Source organism: Eutrigla gurnardus (genome assembly GCF_963514095.1).
Source record: "Eutrigla gurnardus genome assembly, chromosome: 9".
Taxonomy (NCBI): domain Eukaryota; kingdom Metazoa; phylum Chordata; class Actinopteri; order Perciformes; family Triglidae; genus Eutrigla; species Eutrigla gurnardus.
In genome coordinates, this window is record NC_139923.1 from 24,374,214 (window position 1) to 24,395,709 (window position 21,496).

The 21,496-nt window shown below is 44.4% G+C and overlaps 3 protein-coding genes across 3 annotated transcripts; all 3 read left to right on the plus strand.

The window, feature by feature from the left end:
* The first annotated feature begins 121 nt into the window (after positions 1-121).
* Positions 122-7,586, plus strand: trabd (TraB domain containing). Its single transcript, XM_084017199.1, has 10 exons — positions 122-188; positions 624-664; positions 957-1,023; positions 2,220-2,386; positions 2,701-2,841; positions 3,254-3,364; positions 3,460-3,599; positions 4,452-4,624; positions 5,733-5,829; positions 5,906-7,586. The coding sequence occupies exons 2-10, from the start codon at positions 641-643 to the stop codon at positions 6,087-6,089; spliced, it is 1,104 nt and encodes a 367-aa protein (XP_083873325.1). The 5' UTR covers positions 122-188; positions 624-640; the 3' UTR covers positions 6,090-7,586.
* An 800-nt stretch (positions 7,587-8,386) lies between these two features.
* selenoo1 (selenoprotein O1) lies at positions 8,387-13,384 on the plus strand. The gene is made up of 9 exons (XM_084017197.1): positions 8,387-9,052; positions 9,241-9,444; positions 9,536-9,713; positions 10,002-10,132; positions 10,428-10,705; positions 10,789-10,957; positions 12,031-12,216; positions 12,446-12,602; positions 12,767-13,384. Exons 1-9 carry the CDS (start codon positions 8,499-8,501, stop codon positions 12,986-12,988), a joined length of 2,079 nt encoding a protein of 692 aa, XP_083873323.1. The 5' UTR covers positions 8,387-8,498; the 3' UTR covers positions 12,989-13,384.
* Positions 13,385-14,472: 1,088 nt separating this feature from the next.
* mapk12a (mitogen-activated protein kinase 12a) lies at positions 14,473-19,484 on the plus strand. The gene is made up of 12 exons (XM_084016665.1): positions 14,473-14,724; positions 16,143-16,272; positions 16,400-16,458; positions 16,537-16,648; positions 16,747-16,776; positions 16,882-16,929; positions 17,063-17,177; positions 17,691-17,762; positions 17,914-17,993; positions 18,115-18,193; positions 18,277-18,450; positions 18,533-19,484. Exons 1-12 carry the CDS (start codon positions 14,606-14,608, stop codon positions 18,598-18,600), a joined length of 1,086 nt encoding a protein of 361 aa, XP_083872791.1. The 5' UTR covers positions 14,473-14,605; the 3' UTR covers positions 18,601-19,484.
* The last annotated feature ends 2,012 nt before the right edge of the window (positions 19,485-21,496 follow it).

The window sequence follows — 21,496 nt, forward strand, 5'->3', positions numbered from 1 at the left end:
CGTTGATTGTAATATGTGAAATGTTATAATGGAAAAGTAATTAAAAAAAACATTTTCACTATAAAAACAAAAAATAAGTGCGAGCGTCTTTAACTACACATACCAGAATGCACCGCGGCTGTCGGACTCAGCCGAGCACTGTAGCTGTACTGGAGAGAAGCACACTGACGTACGGGCTGACTTGCTCGGTAAGTTGTTGCTGTTTGTGTTTAGACAGCTATCGTGTATTTTACCAAATACCTTGTACTTGATAATGGCAGCGTTTGCTGTAAAAAAAAAAAAAATTCTTACGTTTCAACGTGTACGAGTTGACGTAATTCTCCGGGCTTGCTAGCCTACGTTAGCTCGAGTTAGCCGTTAACATCATCCGGTAGCTAGCTAAACCGATGAGTCCGCACAGGAAACGCTGAATGCTAAGCGGTCCCCGCACCTGGAAGTAACGTTAGCTCGTTGGTAAAGACACTCCTTCTTTAGCCTCTTGTGTTGCTAACGTTTTACGGCGCAAACAGTTCGTTTAGACTTTTAAACCCTCAGCAACGTCAACTGTCAACTCCGCCGTGTCAGTGAACGTCTCACGGTAACGCACGTCATCACCCTGCTCTCTCTCTCTCTGTCACACGCAGCTTTCAGTGCTTCAAACATGGACCAAGACAACAATTCAGAGGTCTGTAACAGTTACGATACTTGTGTTTGTTTTTGTGAAAGTGAGGAGATGTTTTAGAGTGATGTTTTTTTTTGTATTTTGCTGCCAGATGTTCTGCTCACACTCTGGGTAAAGAGGACACATTGGCAGTCTTTGAGTGTCTCTGTAAACATTATTTTATTGCTGGTAACTTGTTGAGGTTGTTTTTCCAGCCATTAGAAATAGGCTGGACGTGGACGGGAATAATCTCTTAATATTAAACTGATGTAAACGTGCCTTCTGTCTAAGACATTTGCTGTTTGCTGTCTGACAGGATGAATCGGTCGGCCCATCGGAGGACCTCTCAGAAGAGGAACTGCCTTCTCTACACCCTGGGCTCTGTAAGTTGTTGTTTTTAAATATGGTGTACTACCTTATTTTATTTCAAGTGATTGTTTGCCATGACATGTCTCTGTTTACGCAAAATGTCATGATATAAAATGCTTTTTTAAAAATTTGAATAGTGACACACAATAATGGAAGTCTTACAAGAAACATATGCTCTGTGTTTTGTGAAAAAGAAACTGACTTGCTACTTCCTGGAGCAATCTTTTTGATCATCTAGATGCAAATGTAGGCTAATGGGTTTTTTATTGTCTTCATTAAGAGACTTAATAGACTTTCTGTTTGCAATTTTTCCAGATCCACCAACTATATATATATATATATATATATATATATATATATATATATATATATATATATATATATATATATATATATATATATCAGTAGAAACGCTGCTTGTGTGAAAAGGACTGGGATGTAAATTGCAATAACTATAGCTAATGTGTTTAGTAATAATCTTGAAGATTGTATGTCTATTCAGTTTATCACCAAATGAGATGACACAATGGTGCAAGATACAATATTGGGAGCATTTTGTTGCCTCTCAATGGCTCTCAACATGGCCACGGTGAGCTGGCAGCAAAACTGCCAAACTAAAAGTGCAAACAATGCTGAAAGTGCTGACGGGGTAACAGTGTTTACCTGGGGGGGGGGGGGGGGGGGTATGTAAACACAGTCAGGAGAAGCACACAATGGGAGAGTGACCTAATTTTCTGCTCAGTTAGACGTTACTCCATATTGTCCTTTCATAGCAAATAAGTCTATTTTATATCAATGTTAAGAATGTTAAATACAGCAACTTGTACCTTTTTTTCTAAAGTAAATAAAAGTGTGAACATTGTATTTAACATAATATATATATACATTAAAATAAATCTTATGTAATAGGACTGTCATGTCTTGTTTAAAACTATGGCCGCCTTTTAAAAGTCTTTGTGTCTTGTTCACCTGTCAAAAAGTCAAAATATTTCCGATAATCATATTTAATAAATTAAGCCTTTCGAAAACATTTTCAACACAGATCTTCAAGATTTTAACTAAGGAAAACTATAAAGTTATACATAGTTGCTGGAAAATTCAAATATACCCTTCCTTTAATCTATTACAGTTATAGTAAGACATCAAACACTAAAATTGTCTTTTTGTGTTTCGTGTCCCTTTTGAACAACTGTCCATTGTTCCTGTCTAGCGGACGGAGAAGCCATGGAGCTGCTTTGGCAGTTACGATCCCAGCGTCGCCAGTTGTCCCCTGAGCTCCCGGAGACAGTGACCCGTCTCACTGCCCCCGACGGCAGCCTCCTATACCTGGTGGGCACTGCTCACTTCAGTGACAGCAGCAAAGAGGATGTCGCCACGGTGAGCTAATGATGCCAGGATTAGTGCATCACACTATGCCGCTTAGACCCTTTTTAAAATGTGATATACAGTGAATTGGTGCTGTTGAGTAGCACCTTCAAGATTAGCTGAATATACTGTAATTATGAGGTTGGTATTCGTCTTTTGCCAAGCATGAGCTTGTCTTCTTTTTCTTCCCACAGTGATTTTTTTTGTCTTTACTTCCTCCCTCACTGCTCATTTGCCGCTTATCTCTTTCTCCCCCTCTTATGCTCTCTTATTCCGTGTCTCTCTCTTATCTCACATGCCCACTGCTCTTCCTCCGCCTCGCACAGACGATCCGTGCCGTGCTGCCAGACGTGGTGGTGGTGGAGCTGTGCCAGTACAGGGTCTCTATGCTGAAGATGGACGAGAGTACTCTGCTGAGGGAAGCCAAAGACATCAACCTGGATAAGGTTCAGCAGGCCATCAAACAGGTCAGAATGATGGAGAATTCAGCACAAACAACTGTATATGAAGGCAGTAATGGTTTTGATATTTGAAACCGCTCTTGTTCTGTGATGGCGACAGCTAAGGGGCTCGCAGCACAGCACTCATTGTTAATCCACAAACAGGATTACGTTTCTGAGCTTTTAGTCTGTTCTGGGCTTGTTTTGTCTTTTACAAAAACATGTTTTATTTAGGACCTGTAGGCTGTATACCCTGCCTTCACCCAGTATCACAGTATCAGCTGGGATTGGCTGTAGCCCCCATCGTGACCCTGAGTAGGACACGTGGGGACAGATAATGGATGGATGTTTATTTAAGTGCATACAAGAGAATTTAAAGAATGACCCAAGGCATGTCTGTCTCTCTGTGAATGCTCATTTCTGTCCTTGTGTTTGTCAGAACGGGCTGATGTCTGGCCTCATGCAGATTCTGCTGCTCAAAGTTTCAGCTCACATCACAGAGCAGCTGGGCATGGCTCCCGGGGGAGAGTTTAGAGAGGCCTTCAAAGAGGTAAAACATACATAAAATATGATGATGGTTTCATTCTTTGTGTTTATTTTATGGCGTTTTTTTTTTAAATTCTTGATGTTTTTCTTTACACACAGGCTGGACAAGTGCCGTTCTGTAAATTTCACCTCGGAGACAGGCCGATCCCTGTGACGTTCAAGCGGGCGATAGCGGCTCTCAGTCTGTGGCAGAAGGCCCGTCTGGCGTGGGGGCTTTGCTTTCTGTCAGATCCAATCAGGTATACGTTCACCGTAGTCCCTTTCTGCCTTAATTTATCAATATCTACTAGACACTGCTGCTTAGAAAAGAATAGAGATGCACTGTACTGCACTTTACATGTCTGTCATCCACATGATTAACATGCCGAAGCAAAGGGACATTAAATGTAATGCTCAATAACAAATTGGGAAATTTGGGGGGAATTGTGGTAGTGAATGCTCTGCTTTGAGCAATTTTCACCCGCAAAGAAAATGCAGCTACAGTGTATGTTTGAGCATCATGGCTCTCCGTCTGTGTTCTGCATAAAACGAGGGAATGTGCGCCCACACATATTCTACAGAGTATGTGCAGCTCTGCCAATTAGTTCAACTGCCGGTGAGATCTGACTGGAAGCTTTCTGCATGAAGTGTACTGACATCTCTTAGCCTGAGCCTGTTGCATTCTCAGATTTATAAAACGGCGAATGGAGGAGGGTATTATTGAAAGTGTGTTTTGAAAGCCAATTTTCTCACCACTCGCTGAATTTTGTATATCTAGAAAAAAACCCAAAGGGTTGACAATTCTGTCAAAGGCTCCTCTTAATACAATCTTTTGTTCATTTTGCACTGAAGGCCAGTAAAATGGACTAATTTCACCTTAAATAGTATAAATATTTAATGATAAACGTACGTGTACATTTTAAATAAATATGTTTTAATAGTGGGCACTTACAAATGATTAAAATCATTAAATGTATGAAAAAAATCATCAGTCCTACTTATTTTGTGGTTAGTTCCTCATTCTTACTTTATAACCATATACTAGCGAGCAGAAGGGGAAAAAATGTCCTCCCTTCATATGTGACCAGCAGCAACTGTGTGTATGTTTTCAGTAAAGAGGACGTCGAGAAGTGCAAACAGAAGGACCTGCTGGAGCAGACCATGTCAGAGATGATCGGCGAGTTTCCTGCTCTCCACCAGACCATCGTGGCTGAAAGAGACATCTACCTCACGCACACGCTCCGCCAGGCTACTCGCTGTGTGGAGGCCCCCCGTAACGCCCAGAGTACGTATCACACCGCTCAGTAAAATGGTTATCGCATCGCTCTGATACATATCTACTGATACATATCTACTTATACGTATCTTTTAGTCACAGAAATATAAAATATCTCTTTTGTATGTTGATTTTGCGGCTTTACTGTGTAAATTTTCTGAACAGAGATGTTACTCTCGGCTGCACGGTGGTGTAGTGGGTAGCACTCTCGCCTCACAGCAAGAGGGTCCTGGGTTCGATTCCCGGGTCGGCCCGGGTTCCTTCTGTGTGGAGTTTGCATGTTCTCCCCGTGTAAGCGTGGGTTCTCTCCGGGTTCTCCGGCTTCCTCCCACAGTCCAAAGACATGCAGGATGGGGATAGGTTCATTGATGACTCTAAATTGCCCGTAGGTGTGAATGTGAGCGTGAACGGTTGTTTGTCTCTACATGTCGGCCCTGCGATAGACTGGCGTCCTGTCCAGGGTGTACTCTGCCTTCGCCCAATGACAGCTGGGATCGGCTCCAGCCCCCCCGTGACCCTGAATACAGGATAAGCGGTAGACAATGGATGGATGGATGGAGATGTTACTCTCTGTTTTCAGCCCTGATATAAATGAGCTTTTCTGGCGTGCGCTGTCCCTGTCAAATAAATTAAATAAATAAACAAACAAACATATGTTTTGCCCATTAGAAGTGAACATTTAAATTGTTTTAATTTGATTGTGCTTTTCAAATTTACTGTCAGAACTGTTCTTCTTTTGTATGTTTCTTATTCTTTCTCAACCGACCAGTAATGACAGTGCGGTTTTTGAATGCTACAGAGTCTGATCATAAAAATGCATAGTCATATTGTGTGTAAAAAGGGTGACATTTAAAATTTTTCACAGAAGTCGCCGTTTTACTGAGCTTAAAAACAAATGTTTGCATTCGCGGTGAGACCACAGGAAGGGGAGATTACGGATGTTGAGTGCTTGTTTTTTTGTTATTTATATTGAAATTTGTCCCCAGTTTATTGGGTGATTAATTTCTCAGCCGGGAGATTACCTGTGGTTTCTAAAATAATGATAGAAATATAAAGAATATGTGGTTGTAGACCTGCCAATTGTTGTAAAAAAACATTTTTTTAATCATTTCTATAGAAGTGCCTGCTGTGGTGGTGGGAGTTGTAGGGATGGGTCACGTCCCTGGCATAGAAAGGAACTGGGAGAAGCAGCTCAACATAAATGAAATAATGAGGTAAGTTTAGAAAGTAATAGAAACATTCTCTAACTGATCCACAGCTGCTCAGTGTCTCCGTCTGTTTCCCCCCCAGTGTTGCGCCTCCCTCACGTTTCGGCTGGGTGTTCCGCACCGTCGTGAAAGGCGTCGTGATGGGAATGCTGGGATACGCCTGCTACCGCGCTGGAGGGAGTTTAGGCAGAACCCTGCTGTCTTTACCTGCAGTCCAGTCTTTACTGGAGACTCTGCGGCCTCCCCCTGCTCTAAGCCAACACTGACAGGACTTTTGACCAATTAAAACGATGCATTTTTCACCAATGGCCTTAAAAACAGGAGGTGAGGCTGGAGAGGAGGTTTCACCAGCCCACATTACGAACTAAGAAGGACCTCAGGAGGTTAAGAGCCTCCCACCTCGTATCGCTGTCCCTGTAGACGCAGCAGGGCCGTACTGCCAAAGAAACCACGACAGTACTCTTCTGTTCTCTTTCATATTTTGTGCAAATCCTGCATTTTATAATGTTTATAAATGCCAACATTTCCCTTTTTGAATAGATTTACCCTTTCTCCCCCCACGATTCCTATAAATGACGGAGTTTTTATTTGACAAGACTCATCGTAATCGTCCTCAGTCACGTGCCCGGATATGACTGAGCCATTTTCTGAGAGGCACACGTTGCGAACGCTCCTTATTGCTTCCTCCTTTTATGGTGCCTGCCAGCATTTTTTGGTGAGTGGCCCATTTCAAGTCCAGCACTTTATAAGAGTATTGTACCGTACATGCAGCCTATGGAAGAGGAACGTACCATATCGAGTCAGTCACTATACTCATAACTCACAAATATAATCTTGGGGATAGAGTGACCCTCATGATGTGAGATAAATGTAAAAAAAAATACTATTTGAAATGGATATTCTTCAAAACGTCTTCCCCATGTGATCAGTCCTATCCACTTCAACAGACAAGTGCCTCATATTGCAGCAGTAAGGGCTAATGGTGAACTAGATGGAACGGCAAAATGTGTTATATGCATCTTGCATGTACTTCAACCAAATGGGCAATGCAATTTTCTAATAGTCTGTCTTTGTAGAATTACATCATAGGCTTATTTTATAGACGTTATTGCCCTAAAAGCAGACTATCTAGCTTGTGTTGTCTTGGCTTCGGTTGAAATGGTCAGTTTATGCTCACTCATGTTTTCAACGGGGAGCCGACGTGGGACAGACGTGCCTCAGAATGAGCATTTATCTTGTGATTAGCGTATTTGATTGTACCTCCAATATTAGACACCCCTCACATATGGGCTTCAAGTCTGGGTTCATACTTGACACAAAATTATGCATCTTGTACAGAAAGACATCTCTTAAAAAAACGCTGTATGAGAATATCTGTCATTCAGTGCACCAGCTGTTTGTACTTTTTATGATATATGCATTATCACGTGTCATGTCTGATTGTAGAGTGGGATTGAGATGATAACAATGAAATTAGTTTGTTTCCCTCCGATTAAGTATTGAACTTGACGGTAATGATGTCTCGTGGATTTCCAAATCAGCTGAAATGTGTTATGGACTTGTCTTGACTACTCTGAAGGAAGCTGAGGTAACGCCTTACACTGCTATCACCGCTGCCTTTGACCCTCGGATAACCGACACTGACCTGGATCCATAGTACGAAGCTTGTTATTGCACATGTATAAAAAAAAAGAAAAGAAAGGGAAGATGTCCCAATAAAGTCTGAACAAGGCATTTATATATGGTCGCAGGCCCATAAACATAATTTTCCAAGTATTCCTAATCTTTAATTTTAGCTGTTTTTATGTATGGTACTGGGATATTTAGATGTGTGTATATAGAGATAGAGATATGAAAGGAGTTCATTTGCTGTCTTTAATTTATGAAATGATCCAATTGATAAAATGGGACTTGAGTAGACAAAACAAAGCAGTGCCACAAACATAATCAAGTCATCCCCACGTTAAACCGACTCAGATTAACCTGTCTTCCTATTAAGAAATCGGTTAACTTGCTTAGACAAATAGGATATTGGAAACCGATGTCATGCCTGTATAATACAGTCATGCTTACCCATTATGTGACTGTCTCTCGCCCGTATTATTTCCAAAGGTTTCGTCTATTGTCTGTTTTGATAATTGCCAAGAGAAATCTTTACGAATGCCTGTATTTACTGTAAGATGTGTTTCCCCGTGCCCTTCTGTGGAATTGTTGTTACCAAACCAAACATTAAATCCTTCTGTAATGAACTTCTGTCTCTCAAGTAAAGCTGAACTGTATTGCCACACAGTTGCATGTTGCTTCTATTTTTTTTTTTTAAACCCTTAAAAATAGAATTAGCTGCCAATATTTGAATGCACTCTGATGATTACATTAACTATGGACCCGGGTCCAGTCGTTATGTTATTAAAATGATGTATCCACCTGTTTATTTGCGATGATTTAATCAAATAATTACGATTACATTCATATCTCAACCTTATTCACTTACTTTGACATTGATTTTAGTTTCGGCCCAAATAGTTCCGCCTTCACTGCGTGTATTGCCGGACAACTAATGGTGTAACACAACCTGTCTCGCAAACATCCGCTGTAGTTCGCAGGATTATGAAAGCGTGACTGGCGAGTCCGTTGTAACTGCGCCAATATAAGCACCGACAGATGGCCTGCCGTGGATGGCGTATTTAGGACCTCGGCTGAGACCGTCACGCATCTTTATCCCCAACGCGTCCGCCTTCAGGCTCCTCGGCACGGCCGGCATGGCCGACATGGGTCTGGCTATGAGTCGCTCCCCGCTGGAGCGGCTCGACTTCGACAACGTCGCCCTCAGGAAGCTCCCGCTGGACTCGTCCGAAGAAGCCGGGGTGCGGCAGGTGAAGGGAGCCTGCTTCGCCCGGGTGAAGCCGCAGCCGCTGACCAAGCCGCGGTTCGTGGCCGTGTCGCACGAAGCCCTGGCGCTGCTGGGGCTCAACGGGGAGGAAGTCCTGGACGACCCGCTCGGCCCCGGGTATCTCAGCGGGTCCAAAGTGATGCCCGGCTCGGAGCCCGCTGCTCACTGCTACTGCGGCCACCAGTTCGGCAGCTTCGCCGGGCAGCTGGGCGACGGCGCGGCTTTCTACCTGGGCGAGGTGAAGGTGCCGCACGGCCAAGATCCCGAGCTGCTCCGGGAAAACCCGAGCGGCCGGTGGGAGATCCAGGTGAAAGGAGCCGGACTGACTCCTTTTTCCAGGTATTTATTTTTGTTTTACTATTTTTTATAAAATTAAAAAAATAAAAGACAATGTTTTACTTTTTAAAAAGCTTCCTTAAATAAACATTTGTTGAAAAATGTGTTGAATTTTAGAGAGATTGTTAAACAGATGATTTGCCCAACATAACTCCTACTTTGTGATGGTCCGTCTATTCTCTGCTCCACAGACAAGCCGATGGCCGGAAGGTGCTGCGCTCCAGTATCAGAGAGTTCCTGTGCAGCGAGGTCATGTTCTTCCTGGGCGTCCCCACCACCAGAGCGGGCTCCGTAGTCACCTCCGACAGCAGGGTCGTACGGGACATCTACTACAGCGGGGACCCTCGCCACGAGAGATGCTCCGTGGTCGTACGCATCGCTCCCACCTTCCTCAGGTGAGTGCACATCGTGCATCAGCTTCTTGACATGCATTACACAAAGAGTTGTCTTAGCCGGTGCACGCTCTCTCTCTCTCTCTCTGAGCAGGTTTGGATCCTTTGAGATCTTCAAGTCGGCCGACGAGCACACGGGCCGCCAGGGTCCCAGCTATGGACGGGATGAGATCCGGGGTCAGATGTTGGATTACGTCATTGAGATGTTTTACCCTGAGATCCAGCAGAATCACCCGGACAGGGTGGAGAGGAACGTGGCCTTCTTCAGAGAGGTGAGGTCACACATTTCAACCATCGCAGGACTAATATCTCAAATTTAATTAAATCTGCAAGTCACCAAGAACCACTCGACTCTATTTTTAAACTGCTGTGGATGAGTCTGTGACTGCTTGTGCTGAGTCACCGTGACATCGGCTCAATAGGAGATTACGGCCTTAAACTCTGGATAGAGATCTTTTGACATTCTGCTCATCTAATTAGTCGGGAAAAAGGTTGTTTTACAGATTCACACAATGAAAACCTTCTAATGTCAGATGACTGTCTGGTGGCCTTTTCGTTAGGTGATGCGTCGCACGGCTCGACTCGTGGCTCAGTGGCAGTGTGTGGGTTTCTGCCATGGAGTCCTGAACACAGACAACATGAGCATCCTGGGACTCACGCTGGACTACGGTCCTTACGGCTTCATGGACAGGTCAGACATTTGTTTTGTTAAGTCTGTCTGTCTTTGTATATAAATGTTTTTATATGTTCAAAACAGGTAGAATGAGACCCTGTGTCTCAGTGAGATGACCTGTAAATGAAGGTTAAATAAAATAAAAAATGGTTATTTGGCATTTAAATAAAAAGCCTTCCTGTTTTGCTGCATCATCTTATTCATCATCATCATCATAGAGAAGTAGGCTAATCATAACAGGCACGTTGTGAGTGTAATCTCCCATCACTCATCAGATTATAGAGAAAAGAAACACTTTCTTTATCCCTCTCAGGTTTGATCCAGATTTAATCTGCAATGCCTCCGACAACTCGGGCCGATACTCCTACAAGGCCCAGCCGTCCATCTGCAGGTGGAACCTGGTGAAGCTGGCGGAGGCTCTGGCTCCGGAGCTGCCCCCGGACCGAGCGGAGGCCGTCATGGAGGAGTACCAGGATCTGTACAACGGCTTCTACCTGCACAACATGAGGAAGAAGCTGGGCCTGTTGAAGAAGGACGAGCCCGAGGACGAGGTCCTGATCACGGAGCTGCTGCAGACCATGCACAACACGGGTGGGATGGATTACAAACATACTGCTGCTTGAATCATAATTAAATAATCACTCGTCGTAAACTTTTCTCTTCTCCTTCGGCAGGTGCCGACTTCACCAACAGCTTCCGTAGCTTGAGTCGGGTTTCCTGTCCCACCGAGGGAGAACGTGAGGGAGAAGAGGAGCTTGTCAAGGAGTCCACGGAGCTCCTGCTGGAGCAGTGCGCTTCCTTGGAGGAACTCAAGGCCGCTAACAAACCCACCATGGATCCACGGTGAGCTCGCCCTGCATATCTTACAATCACACTGTGTTTTATCTAGTTTAGTTTGAGGGATTAGGAATAAAATGGTAAGCGCAGCTAGATGGGATTAGCTGGACATGTATCACAAATACAGAGTCTTTTAAAGGTTTAAACCGGCTAGAGATTACCGTTCAATTCATTATGGAAATGTCTCTGGAAATTGTCTTTAGGACAATATTGGGATTATTTATTATTATAAGAATAGGGAAATTGTCACTAATATGTTGGCTGTCCAACATGTATGTTTTGTTTGGCGTGATGCACATTGCAGCCTCCAGGTGCCACTAGCGGGGCTTTATAGCGTTGCTCTTATATGTTAAATGTATATATGAGGTGTCCTAAAGCAACATTAATTGAGTTTTTTGGTCCGTTCAGAGCAGCGGAAGAAGCTGTGATAACGACATAGCCAATAATGACATGTCACAGTTTAACGTCATCATGGAGGAAGTGTTGCCTAATTTCACATTCAGCTGACACAGAGCAACAGAAACATGGATTTGGATTTGTGTTCCTGGTCCAATGTTCACTCTCCTTTTTTAGCTCCGTTTAAGGCTTCATACAATATGAAAAGGTGCTGCTTTAAAATCTTAAACGCTGCTAAACTTTCCTTTTTTGGAAGTAGCGACCTGTAACCTGACTGCCTTAAATAGAAAGTAGCATGTGGGGCTTGTGCCATCTTGTTTCTGCAACTATTTGTAAGAACCTGCCATGCTCATGGTTTTGCAACTGAATACTGTTGTACAATAGTGTGTGTGTGTGTGTGTGTGTGCTGTAACTGTGTCTGGTGTTTTTATTGGAAGCCACTGATGGGAAAACAACTGTATGATGTAAATCAGATTTAGAGTTCTAAGAGCAACACATTTAAACCTGTTATCTGATTTCCTGCCTAACCACATATTTGCGAGCGCGCTCAGTGGAACCGAACACGATCGTGTCTTTTGATCGTGTTTCTCCGTAACCTGGATTACCTGCGCTGGTTCTCTGCCTCCCTGAACGTGCCAATAAAGGTAACGGCTGTTTGTGTTTTTTGCATCCGCTGTCGACAGCGAGCTAGCGATGCTGCTCTCGATGGCCCAGAGCAACCCGGCGCTGTTCCAGATGATCTCAGACAGGATGAAAATTGCGACGGAGTTGGAAAGACTCAGTAAGATGAAAGACCTGATGGAGACCAGCCAGGAGGAGCTGAAAGCCAAGCAGGCGGAGGACTGGAGCCACTGGATCACTCGCTATAGGTGAGGAAGGAAATGATGAGAAAGGGAAAACAGCTGGCACGTGAAACAAGTGTTTGAGGGCGGAGGAGCTGCTGGGAGCGGATAAGAGATGTGTTGGTGGGTGGTGATGGGTGGAAGTGTGACTGATAGAAGGGGAGGACAGAGGGAAAGAGGAGGAAACGGGGCGTTGACTCTGCCATTGCTCAGCTTTCCGACTCAGTGTTTTTTTTTCTCATTATCATCGCCCCAGGAAGCGTCTGGCGCGTGAGCTGGAAGGCCAGAGTGACGTGCAGGCCGCGCAGGAGGAGAGGGTGAGGGTGATGGACGCCACCAACCCTCGCGTGGTGCTCAGGAACTACATCGCCCAGAATGCAATCGAGGCTGCTGAGAAAGGAGACTTCTCTGAGGTCAGGCTGGGATTTACCGAATGTTATTTCATCATACACAAAAAAAAATCCCCCAAAAATATCTAAAGCACTCAAACAGAGATTTTAGTCGCTTCCCTTTTGCTGTCGTCGTCTACAGCGTTTCACTTTCAGGGTGTTTTCTGGTTTTCTCTCATGCGCTGCAGGTCCAGCGAGTCCTCAAGGTTCTGGAGAAGCCGTTCTCTTCGCAGCCGGGTCTGGAGCTTCCTACGTGGGCGGGCGAAGGCAACGCCAGCAGGCGGGGAGAGAGAGACGAGGGAGAGGATCAGCAGCAAGAAGCAGCATCATCATCATCCTCCACCGCCAGGAATCCTGTTCCCTACGACAGCAAGCCCCCAGCTTGGGCCCAACAAATCTGTGTCACATGATCGTCATAATAACTTCCTTGACTCGCTTTCCTGCCTAAAATGATGAGAGAGTTTATCAGTGTTTTTAGTTCCGATTTTTTTTGTACCTTTTTTGTCTCGCTGTACAACTCTCTGTGACTTTGGCAGGCAGCGTAAGGGAAGTTAGCATGAGGAACAACACCACATGAACTACCTGAACCCAAGCAGACAGGAAGTGAGTTGAATTCGGTGTGACAAATGCAAATTCCGTGTCACGCCTGCTTTGAAACAGTATTTTACAGTATGCTTTAAAATCAGGAAGGAGTGAGACGGATGAGGGGGTAGGATTTTAGTGAGTTGCCTTGAAAGCGAGATGCATTGAATCGGGGGAAAAACAAGAAAAATGAAATTGCACACATCAATAGATGCATCGAAAGAGATTAACGAAGAAGAAGAACCTCAGCTCATTCCCTGCCTGCTTCGGTGTTTCTGACTAGTTATCGATGACGACTCGGACAACAAGTCCTACAGTGACCTGTCCGACTCTGACAAAGTGTGTGGTGTCACTTCAGCATATACCAAATAACGTGTGTGTGTGTGTGTGTGTGTGAGAGAGAGTGAGAGATGATTATGGTGACGTATTTTTTTAGGGATGTGTTTGGGTGATTGTACTTGACCCAGACGGCCGCAGCAAATAAACACGCACAATTCCATATATCCTCCTATAATAGAAACACCGCCTTCTGTCGTAGCAACACTTTATTAGACTGTTAACTAACATGTTCAGAACTAACTAAACCACGGTCGATCCAGAGAAATGAGAACTGCACGTTCTATTTGAACGTTTTAGTCCGGTTGCGGTGAAACTTTGGGAATTAATTCTAGATTGTGCCACAAATGTAAAGCTACTGGTTTAATTCACTGCCATTCTTGGGTTTAGTTTAACTGACACTAATCCTTAACTTGCTATATTTGAATCTGTCAGTTTGGCAAATAAAGTAGAGGACATTCAAAATAAATGACAGTATTTACATGAAATGAGATTTATTTTTCCTTAATATATGTATATGGATTATATATTGATCTCTTCCTAATAAACTGAGCCGCCTCATGAACTTAACATTATTATTTGATTAAAAACAGCCACGTATGTCATGTCTACCGAGCTGATAATAATCATTTTCACCTTGTTTATAAGTACATTCTTCCTCTGCTGTGACTCCTCACACCGTCTCGTATTTCTCTCACCCACCTCCCCGTGTTTCTGCAGCCCCGTCTCTACGCTTCGTGTCCCAGCAAGTCTCAAACCCGCTGCCTTTACTCGCTCGCGTTGCCATTTTAAAGGCTAGGGTTGTCAACAACAAAAAACCTATGCGCTCCTACGACTCAAAGCAACGTCAGCTCGGTCTCCAATTACTCGCATTCCAGCCTGCCTTTCACCTTTAATTGTAGGCTTCCCGCAGGAGTCGGGAGTGGCTTTTGGTGACCTCAGGGTGCGCCCTGAGCGGCTGACGCGCAGAGCTGCGCAGCGAGCGAGTGCGTGAGCGCATAGGTGGGATCTGGGGCAATGGGTGTGTAGCGACGGAGGAGACGGAACAACCAGAAGAAGAACCCTCCGCTAGCTTTTTATTTTAGTTTTTTAGTTTTTAAATAAATAAGATGTCTAAGCGAGTCCGACCCGGCTATTACCGCCAAGAAGTCAACAAAACCGCGTGGGAGGTACCGGAGCGGTACCGGGAGCTGAAGCAGGTGGGGACCGGCGCGTACGGGACGGTGTGGTAAGTGATTTCAGCGAAACCGGGAGGAGATCGAGCACCGATCGCGGGGTTAACGGGGGAACAAAGGGGGAGCGGGACAGATGGTGCCGTGAAGGCAGCCGCCGACAAACAAAAGAAAAAGTATGTGCGCTCCGCTTGAACACGCTGCTTCACTTCCTGATATGATGGAGACGCGGCCGGCAGCCGACCGTGTCATGCTTTGAGCCACTTATCGGGCTGTGTGTGGAGGTGGAGGTGGAGGAGCGCAGGTGTGGTTCCCCGGGAAGGAGCTCCGAGCCCGGCCGTGAAACGCAGATTCACCAAACACCTTTTTTTGTGTGTGTGTGTGCGTCTCGCAGCATGCGCTCCCCTCCTTTGTTATCAATGATCAACTCTGTGGGCGGGCACTAAACCACCCGGAGGGACTCGATCCAACTTAACACACCAACAACTGAAGATGTGTGGTCGGATACAAGATGGAGAGGCAGACAGACTGGGGTCGGGATCCGGTCTGGGTCTTTGACGTTGAGGTTTATTATGCGATCATTTTAACACTAATGTGTGTTTTATAGAAATTCTCACGGTGCTGAAAAGCTTCCATACACTTTAACATGTGTTGTTGGTGACACCTGCCTCCTCAGTTTGTATAAACCAGAAATAGTTTATTTAAACCAACACATATTATTGCATTAAACCTGAGGAGATTTCTGGCAGAAACAAGACTAATTAATTTAACAATTCTCATGCTTAAACATCGAGTCCTATGTTTTCTTCAACAAATTATATAAAATGAGTACAAATGCCGTCTTTTACCACAATAAAAAAAACAGTAATTTAGCTTTTTTTAAATTTATTATTATTTAATATGTTTTCTGTAGTTGAATTCAAAGCACGTTTAAAAAGGTGTCAACATAAAACAAAAGTCAAATTAATTAAATTATTTATAAAAATGTATTTTCCTTTTAAAGGAAAATGTGTCTGGGTTCTTATGAGTTAAACATTATAATAGAAAGTCCATTGAAAAGACAACAATAACCCAAATTTAAACTAGACGTCTACAGACAAATAGACGTCTGACATCCAGCTATTACTCTTATTTAATGAGCAAAATGCTCAGTGGGAAGTCAGACCTCTCCCATGTGCACACACATATGTGGTGACACATTTGTGTGAGCGTCACCACAGCGTTGGATCAAAACAAGACCTGCCAGACCAGCTGAGTTGAGGCACGTGACCGAGCCAATCAACTTTCCACAAAAATGAGGATCAGCTTAAATTGGGAGGGGCCACTGTGTGTACATACCAGACCAGAGGATGGAAGCTCTATCCTCCCACGATCACAGCGAAGTCCCCGTGTTATTAATTCCTCAAATACCCGTCGGAGTCAGGTGAAGCTTGCATGTTTTTGTAACGCCCCTCTGCTTCATTGTGACCCTCAGCTCAGCGACGGACTCCAGAACGGGAACCAAAGTGGCCATCAAGAAGCTGTACAGACCGTTCCAGTCGGAGCTCTTCGCCAAGCGGGCCTACAGGGAGCTGAGGCTCCTCAAACATATGAAACACGAAAACGTGAGTCAGCATAATCGGCCCACTACTTCCGTGCACGTTTACAGTTCTGATTAGGTGGAGATTTAGCAACTAAAGCCGCCTTAAAATGAAATTAGAACAATGAACCTAAATGTCATATCTGCTGCAGGTGATCGGCCTGTGCGATGTGTTCACTGCTGACCTCTCGCTGGACAGGTTCCACGATTTGTAAGTCCTCCACTGCGGCAGACCATTAACTGTTTCACCTGGCAGGAATGATTTCAAAGTCACGTTTCCTCCTTCAAGTTACCTGGTGATGCCGTTCATGGGGACGGACCTGGGGAAGCTGATGAAGCTGCAGAGGCTGTCGGAGGAGAAAATCCAGTATTTGGTTTATCAGATGCTCAAAGGGCTTAAGGTGGAGCCACTCTCCTTTGATCGTACATTGTGGACACTTTATTGCTTTACTGCTCTTTGTTCTGTTGATTAAATCCCTGTTGTATTCTTTTATTACAGTATATCCATTCTGCTGGTATAATTCACAGAGTAAGTTTGCGTGAGAGAAATATTCCGTTTGCACAAGGTTTTCTGGATTTTAGTTTCCTTTCACAGACTCACAGTCACATTGAAGCTTTTTCACACTTCTTGCAGGACCTCAAACCAGGAAATCTCGCCATCAACCAAGACTGCGAGCTCAAGGTACGGCTGTTCACACCCGATAACCCACAGAAACACAACAGTCAAGTATAACATACTTGACATCTTATTAGCAGTGAGGTGTAAATGTCTCTGCGTCTGACTCCACTGCGTTTTCCTCTCCGTGTCCCGTCAGATCTTGGACTTCGGTCTGGCGCGGCAGGCGGACAGCGAGATGACGGGCTACGTGGTGACTCGCTGGTACCGAGCCCCCGAGGTCATCCTGAGCTGGATGCACTACACGCAGACCGGTAACGAAGAGCTCGCACTCTCTCGCAGGCCGCCACCTCTCGTCAACGTGTCGTCCCATTAGCACCGACGACGTAGCCGAGAATCCGTTCTTTTAGTGTTCTGACTTGTTCTCGCCTCGGGGCTTCTGCTTCACTGATTTACAACATTTCTCAGAATGACACTTACAACCTCTCTACTGAACAGGCGTTTTGTTGCCTCATTACTTTGTGATTGCAATGCATTCTGGTCTATTTGGGCTACGGTACCATTCTCTTCTATGAGAGATTCCTCTGTAGGATTGTGACAAATGGGTCTAGAAAGCAGGTCTTTTTTTTTTTTAAGTGGTAGTGGTAATTTTTGTAATATGACTTGTAATGGTAATACTACGTATTTCCCACTAGGTGGTGATCTCTCAACACCTTGCCTTGTGATGCAGGTGTCTTGTTAGAGAATGCATCTTCTGCATCACTGGACCACAATGTCCTGTTGTCTTTACGATGTGTGAAATGTGTTGTTTCCTGCTTCTCTCTCAGTGGACATCTGGTCTGTGGGCTGCATCATGGCAGAGATGCTGCAAGGAAAACCTCTATTTAAAGGCAGCGACCGTATCCTTTCACATCACTCACCCTGTTTCCTCCGACACGTTGTTCGGAGAGCTAAGAGGCATATTTTTGATCCTTTTTTAAAATGATTTGTAACAATGATTCTATGTTTTATGACTCATCACATTTTGACCCTTGACCCCATGTTCCTCAGACCTAAATCAGCTGACTGAGACCATGAAGCTCACAGGAACACCAACTCAGGAATTTGTTTCAAAATTAGACTCTGAGGACGTGAGTTCAGAACATGCAACGCATACAGGAACCTGCAGATACCCGATATTGTTGTATTTTTGTGGTTGGGGCAAAATCTGCAGGTTTGTGCTGCATAAAATGTATTAATTTGTTCTCCTAGGCTAAAAGCTATATCAAAAGCCTTCCAAAGATGGAGAAGAAAGACCTCCAGACGGTGTTTGCCACAACTAATCCCCAAGGTAGGAGACGCTCAGCCCTTTTCATTTCATCCAGTGACAGTCGAGCTTCGCGACGTGACTTCCTGTCGCCGCTCTCTCCTCAGCCGTGTCCGTGCTGGAGCGCATGTTGTTGCTGGATCCGGAGAGCAGGGTGACGGCCGCCGAGGCTCTCATGCTGCCGTACTTCACCGAGTTCAGGGAGCCGGAGGAGGAGACGGAGGCGCAGCCGTACGACCACTCGCTGGACAACACGGACCAGCCGCTGGACCAGTGGAAACGTGAGGATGATGGAGAGGAGGAAGGAGTGGAGGGTTAAAGGGGGAAGGAGTAAGATGATGATCAGTGTTCTTCTTTCTTCAGGTCACACCTTCACAGAGATCTTGACCTTCAAACCAGTCGTGCCAGATTCCAAGGAAACCTCTCTGTGAGACACGAAGAGTCGGCTATGCAGCAGCGGTACCAGAACCAACTACCACGTCCTTTTAAAAAAAAAAAAATCTGAACTGGGATAATTGTTTGAACGCAAGGCAACGCCATGAACGTGGATCCAGTTCACTCTTCGAAGTGCAAGCTGTCCTCTTCTGGACTTGGTCTGCCTGACCGTTCCAGCATGTCCCACAGTGGCTGCCAGTCAGGTAATAATATTCTTCCATGAGTAACTAGGCTATTAAGGAATTATGGGTTGTATTACTTGAGTTACTTATATAAGTTCAGTGGTACATATATGTTTTAGGAGTTCTATTTAAGAGTTTTTTTTGTGTGTTTTTTTTAAATGGAATACATCACTACCTTGTTGAAAATGTAATATTTTACTCTAAAGAAAACAGAAATAATGTCGTCAACCTAATTCTGGAATTCTTTATGGATCCTGGTGAAATTTGTTGTTTAATTGGGTTGCTTTATTTGAGTCCTTTTTGTATCAATAAAAGCGTACTTTTAAGGTAACAGACTCGGGACGATGCATCACACTGCAAATGAAACGAAATGCAAAATAATGGTTTTACGTTGCGTTGTGACGTAGCTTCCTCTTCTGTGACGACTCGTCCTTTAAAGACATTTGCTCTGACCTCGTTATTCCTCCCAGTGGCCTTAAGATAACTGAACAAAAACACTGCTGAACTTCCCATCATAAATCCATCCCAGCATGTTGTGCACAAACATTCACATTTTAATATCATACCAAAAAGCAATTGTGTTGTTGTTGTTGTTTAAATGCTGAAAGTGGCGCAATACATATTGTCCATCTTGATTTGTTTTTTCACACCACTCATGCATTTTTATCATTAAAGATTGTCTTTAATTATGAAAATGATGCATATTGTTGTTGTTTTTGGGTTAAATCTTCGAGCACCAGGCTCTAAAAAAGCTGGATCCATTTCCCATAATGCAATAGGTAGCATCTTTTTGCGAGATTCTTCCTGTCTGGTAAATGCCCCTACTAGTTTTCTGTGTAAAATTGCCCCTTTAAATGACAATATGGCATGTTGCATATTGATATTCAATTTTCTGTCTGGCCATGAAAGCATATCAGGGTTTTTCCCTTGTGTGTTGCTTCTGTTAACTAACACTAGGTGGCAGCACATAAACGAGTCATGACCAGGCTGAATCTCCTGAGGCAGTGATGTTTATTGGTCCAACACTTTGGCCTCGTCTGACATCTCGTGTCAAATACTGGATGGGTTTCCATGATATTAGCCACAGACAGTCAGAGGATCTCTAGATGATACATCTAAATGACACCGGTGATCCTCTGACTTCATCTAGCGCCACCAGCAGATAAAAAGGGATTTAATAGTGAAATATTTGTAGCTTTCTCAAAATTAGGTGCAGACTTTTCTGCTTCTTGCACAACGTGTCCTAACGTTGGCGACCCCTGGACATTTTTCCACTAAGGTCATCATCGGGTCAAAATTCAAATGTGTCCAAACTGTTGATGGTGAAAAACCTAAACAGCCAAGCTTACTCTCGCTATTTTCAGCTTGCTATTCTGACATGAGTCATTGACGTGATTTATTATATTGCAGTTAACCTTAGTCTCCTTTTTTAATATAATTGATGCCTTCAAGTATCAAATGTTTACACATTCTTGCAGAATGCCTGTTTGCTTTTAGATTCTGCTCATTCCTCCGTTGGTGGGTGTTGAATTTAACAGGCTTTTCTCGAGTGACCTCCCGGTCCTTGACCCCCGAGGGTGACTCTCCCCCGCTGAGGACGTTCCTTCCCCCGGGGCCCTCCCGACCGGACCCTTGGGTGCATGTCGTGTCCTCCTCGTGCTGCAGTTCACCGAGGAGTCAGAGTGCTGCTGCAGACTGGAAAACAGACCCCCCCCCCTCCTCTCACATGGACGGACTCCCTCTCTCCGTCTTGTTTGTTGACCCTGCGGTTTATTTTCAGAGCGCGTTGGATTCAAGCAGCATATTTTCTAAGAAACACACACACACACAGATACGCCTGGCATGCACAGTTGGACACACACATCCACACACTTTGGACTCAGGAGGGAGTACTTGCGGCGGTACACGAACACTTATCTGACCCGGGGTCACTCTTCTTTCTTAAAGTGGAATGTCAGTTCTAACTGTGTGTTTATTTTCTGTGTCTGGGGGAGGCACGTCTCACCACGGCGAGAGGATCAACGCCGTCTCTGCTGCGATTCTTCATCCCACAAAGCTAGAGTATGAAAGATGGATTTTCTTTTCTTTTTTTTTCTTGGCAGTGGCGAGCTTGGAAACTTTGCAGTTTGTTCTCGTTTGCCTCGCAGTAGGAATCCCGATCGCTAATGATGTGATAAATAAATGCCAACGGTGTCACTTTATTTCCATCCCAGCTCATCAGTTTTAATTGAAAATGAACCACGCCGACAGAGGTTCATCTGTTTGTGTTCTCCAAATAATTTGGACTGTCATGTCCTTGCAGGAGATCAAATAAACAGATTCGAGGGCTCAGCGGAAAATAAATGGATTGGAGTTTCACCAGGAGGCCAAGAGAAAAATCTGTCAACGCACCGAATGTCCTTGTCTGTGTCTTGTTTGTGAGCTTTACACCGATTTATATTTTTACATTGCAGGGTATGTGTGTACATGATCCAGATGTCAGTTTGGATCCGTGCTGCTGCTGCTGAGGTCTGCCTTTCCTCCGACATGGCTACATGTGTGACAGACACTCTGAGGGCCGGAACACTTTTAGCACAAGCAAGAAAACGGCTGTTTAATTGTGAGACTTAGTCATAGTCGTGAGCTGACAGCTGTTCAAAAGGTCCAAAAATACTTTCCACATTTAAATGAGACAAAATGCTGCTTCATTATTCCATGTTTGGCATGTTTA

What these genes read in the sequence shown, in the direction of transcription:
- trabd (XM_084017199.1), top strand. Translation starts at nt 641, where the DNA reads ATGGACCAAGACAACAATTCAGAG. An exon ending in GCAAAGAGGATGTCGCCACG is followed by an intron (nt 2,387 to 2,700) that starts GTGAGCTAATGA and finishes CGCCTCGCACAG; the next exon opens with ACGATCCGTGCCGTGCTGCC. An exon ending in TTAGAGAGGCCTTCAAAGAG is followed by an intron (nt 3,365 to 3,459) that starts GTAAAACATACA and finishes CTTTACACACAG; the next exon opens with GCTGGACAAGTGCCGTTCTG.
- selenoo1 (XM_084017197.1), top strand. Translation starts at nt 8,499, where the DNA reads ATGGCGTATTTAGGACCTCGGCTGAGACCGTCACGCATCTTTATCCCC. An exon ending in AAACCCACCATGGATCCACG is followed by an intron (nt 10,958 to 12,030) that starts GTGAGCTCGCCC and finishes CGCTGTCGACAG; the next exon opens with CGAGCTAGCGATGCTGCTCT. An exon ending in CACTGGATCACTCGCTATAG is followed by an intron (nt 12,217 to 12,445) that starts GTGAGGAAGGAA and finishes TCATCGCCCCAG; the next exon opens with GAAGCGTCTGGCGCGTGAGC.
- mapk12a (XM_084016665.1), top strand. Translation starts at nt 14,606, where the DNA reads ATGTCTAAGCGAGTCCGACCCGGCTATTACCGCCAAGAAGTCAACAAA. An exon ending in AGATGCTCAAAGGGCTTAAG is followed by an intron (nt 16,649 to 16,746) that starts GTGGAGCCACTC and finishes CTTTTATTACAG; the next exon opens with TATATCCATTCTGCTGGTAT. An exon ending in ACCAAGACTGCGAGCTCAAG is followed by an intron (nt 16,930 to 17,062) that starts GTACGGCTGTTC and finishes GTGTCCCGTCAG; the next exon opens with ATCTTGGACTTCGGTCTGGC.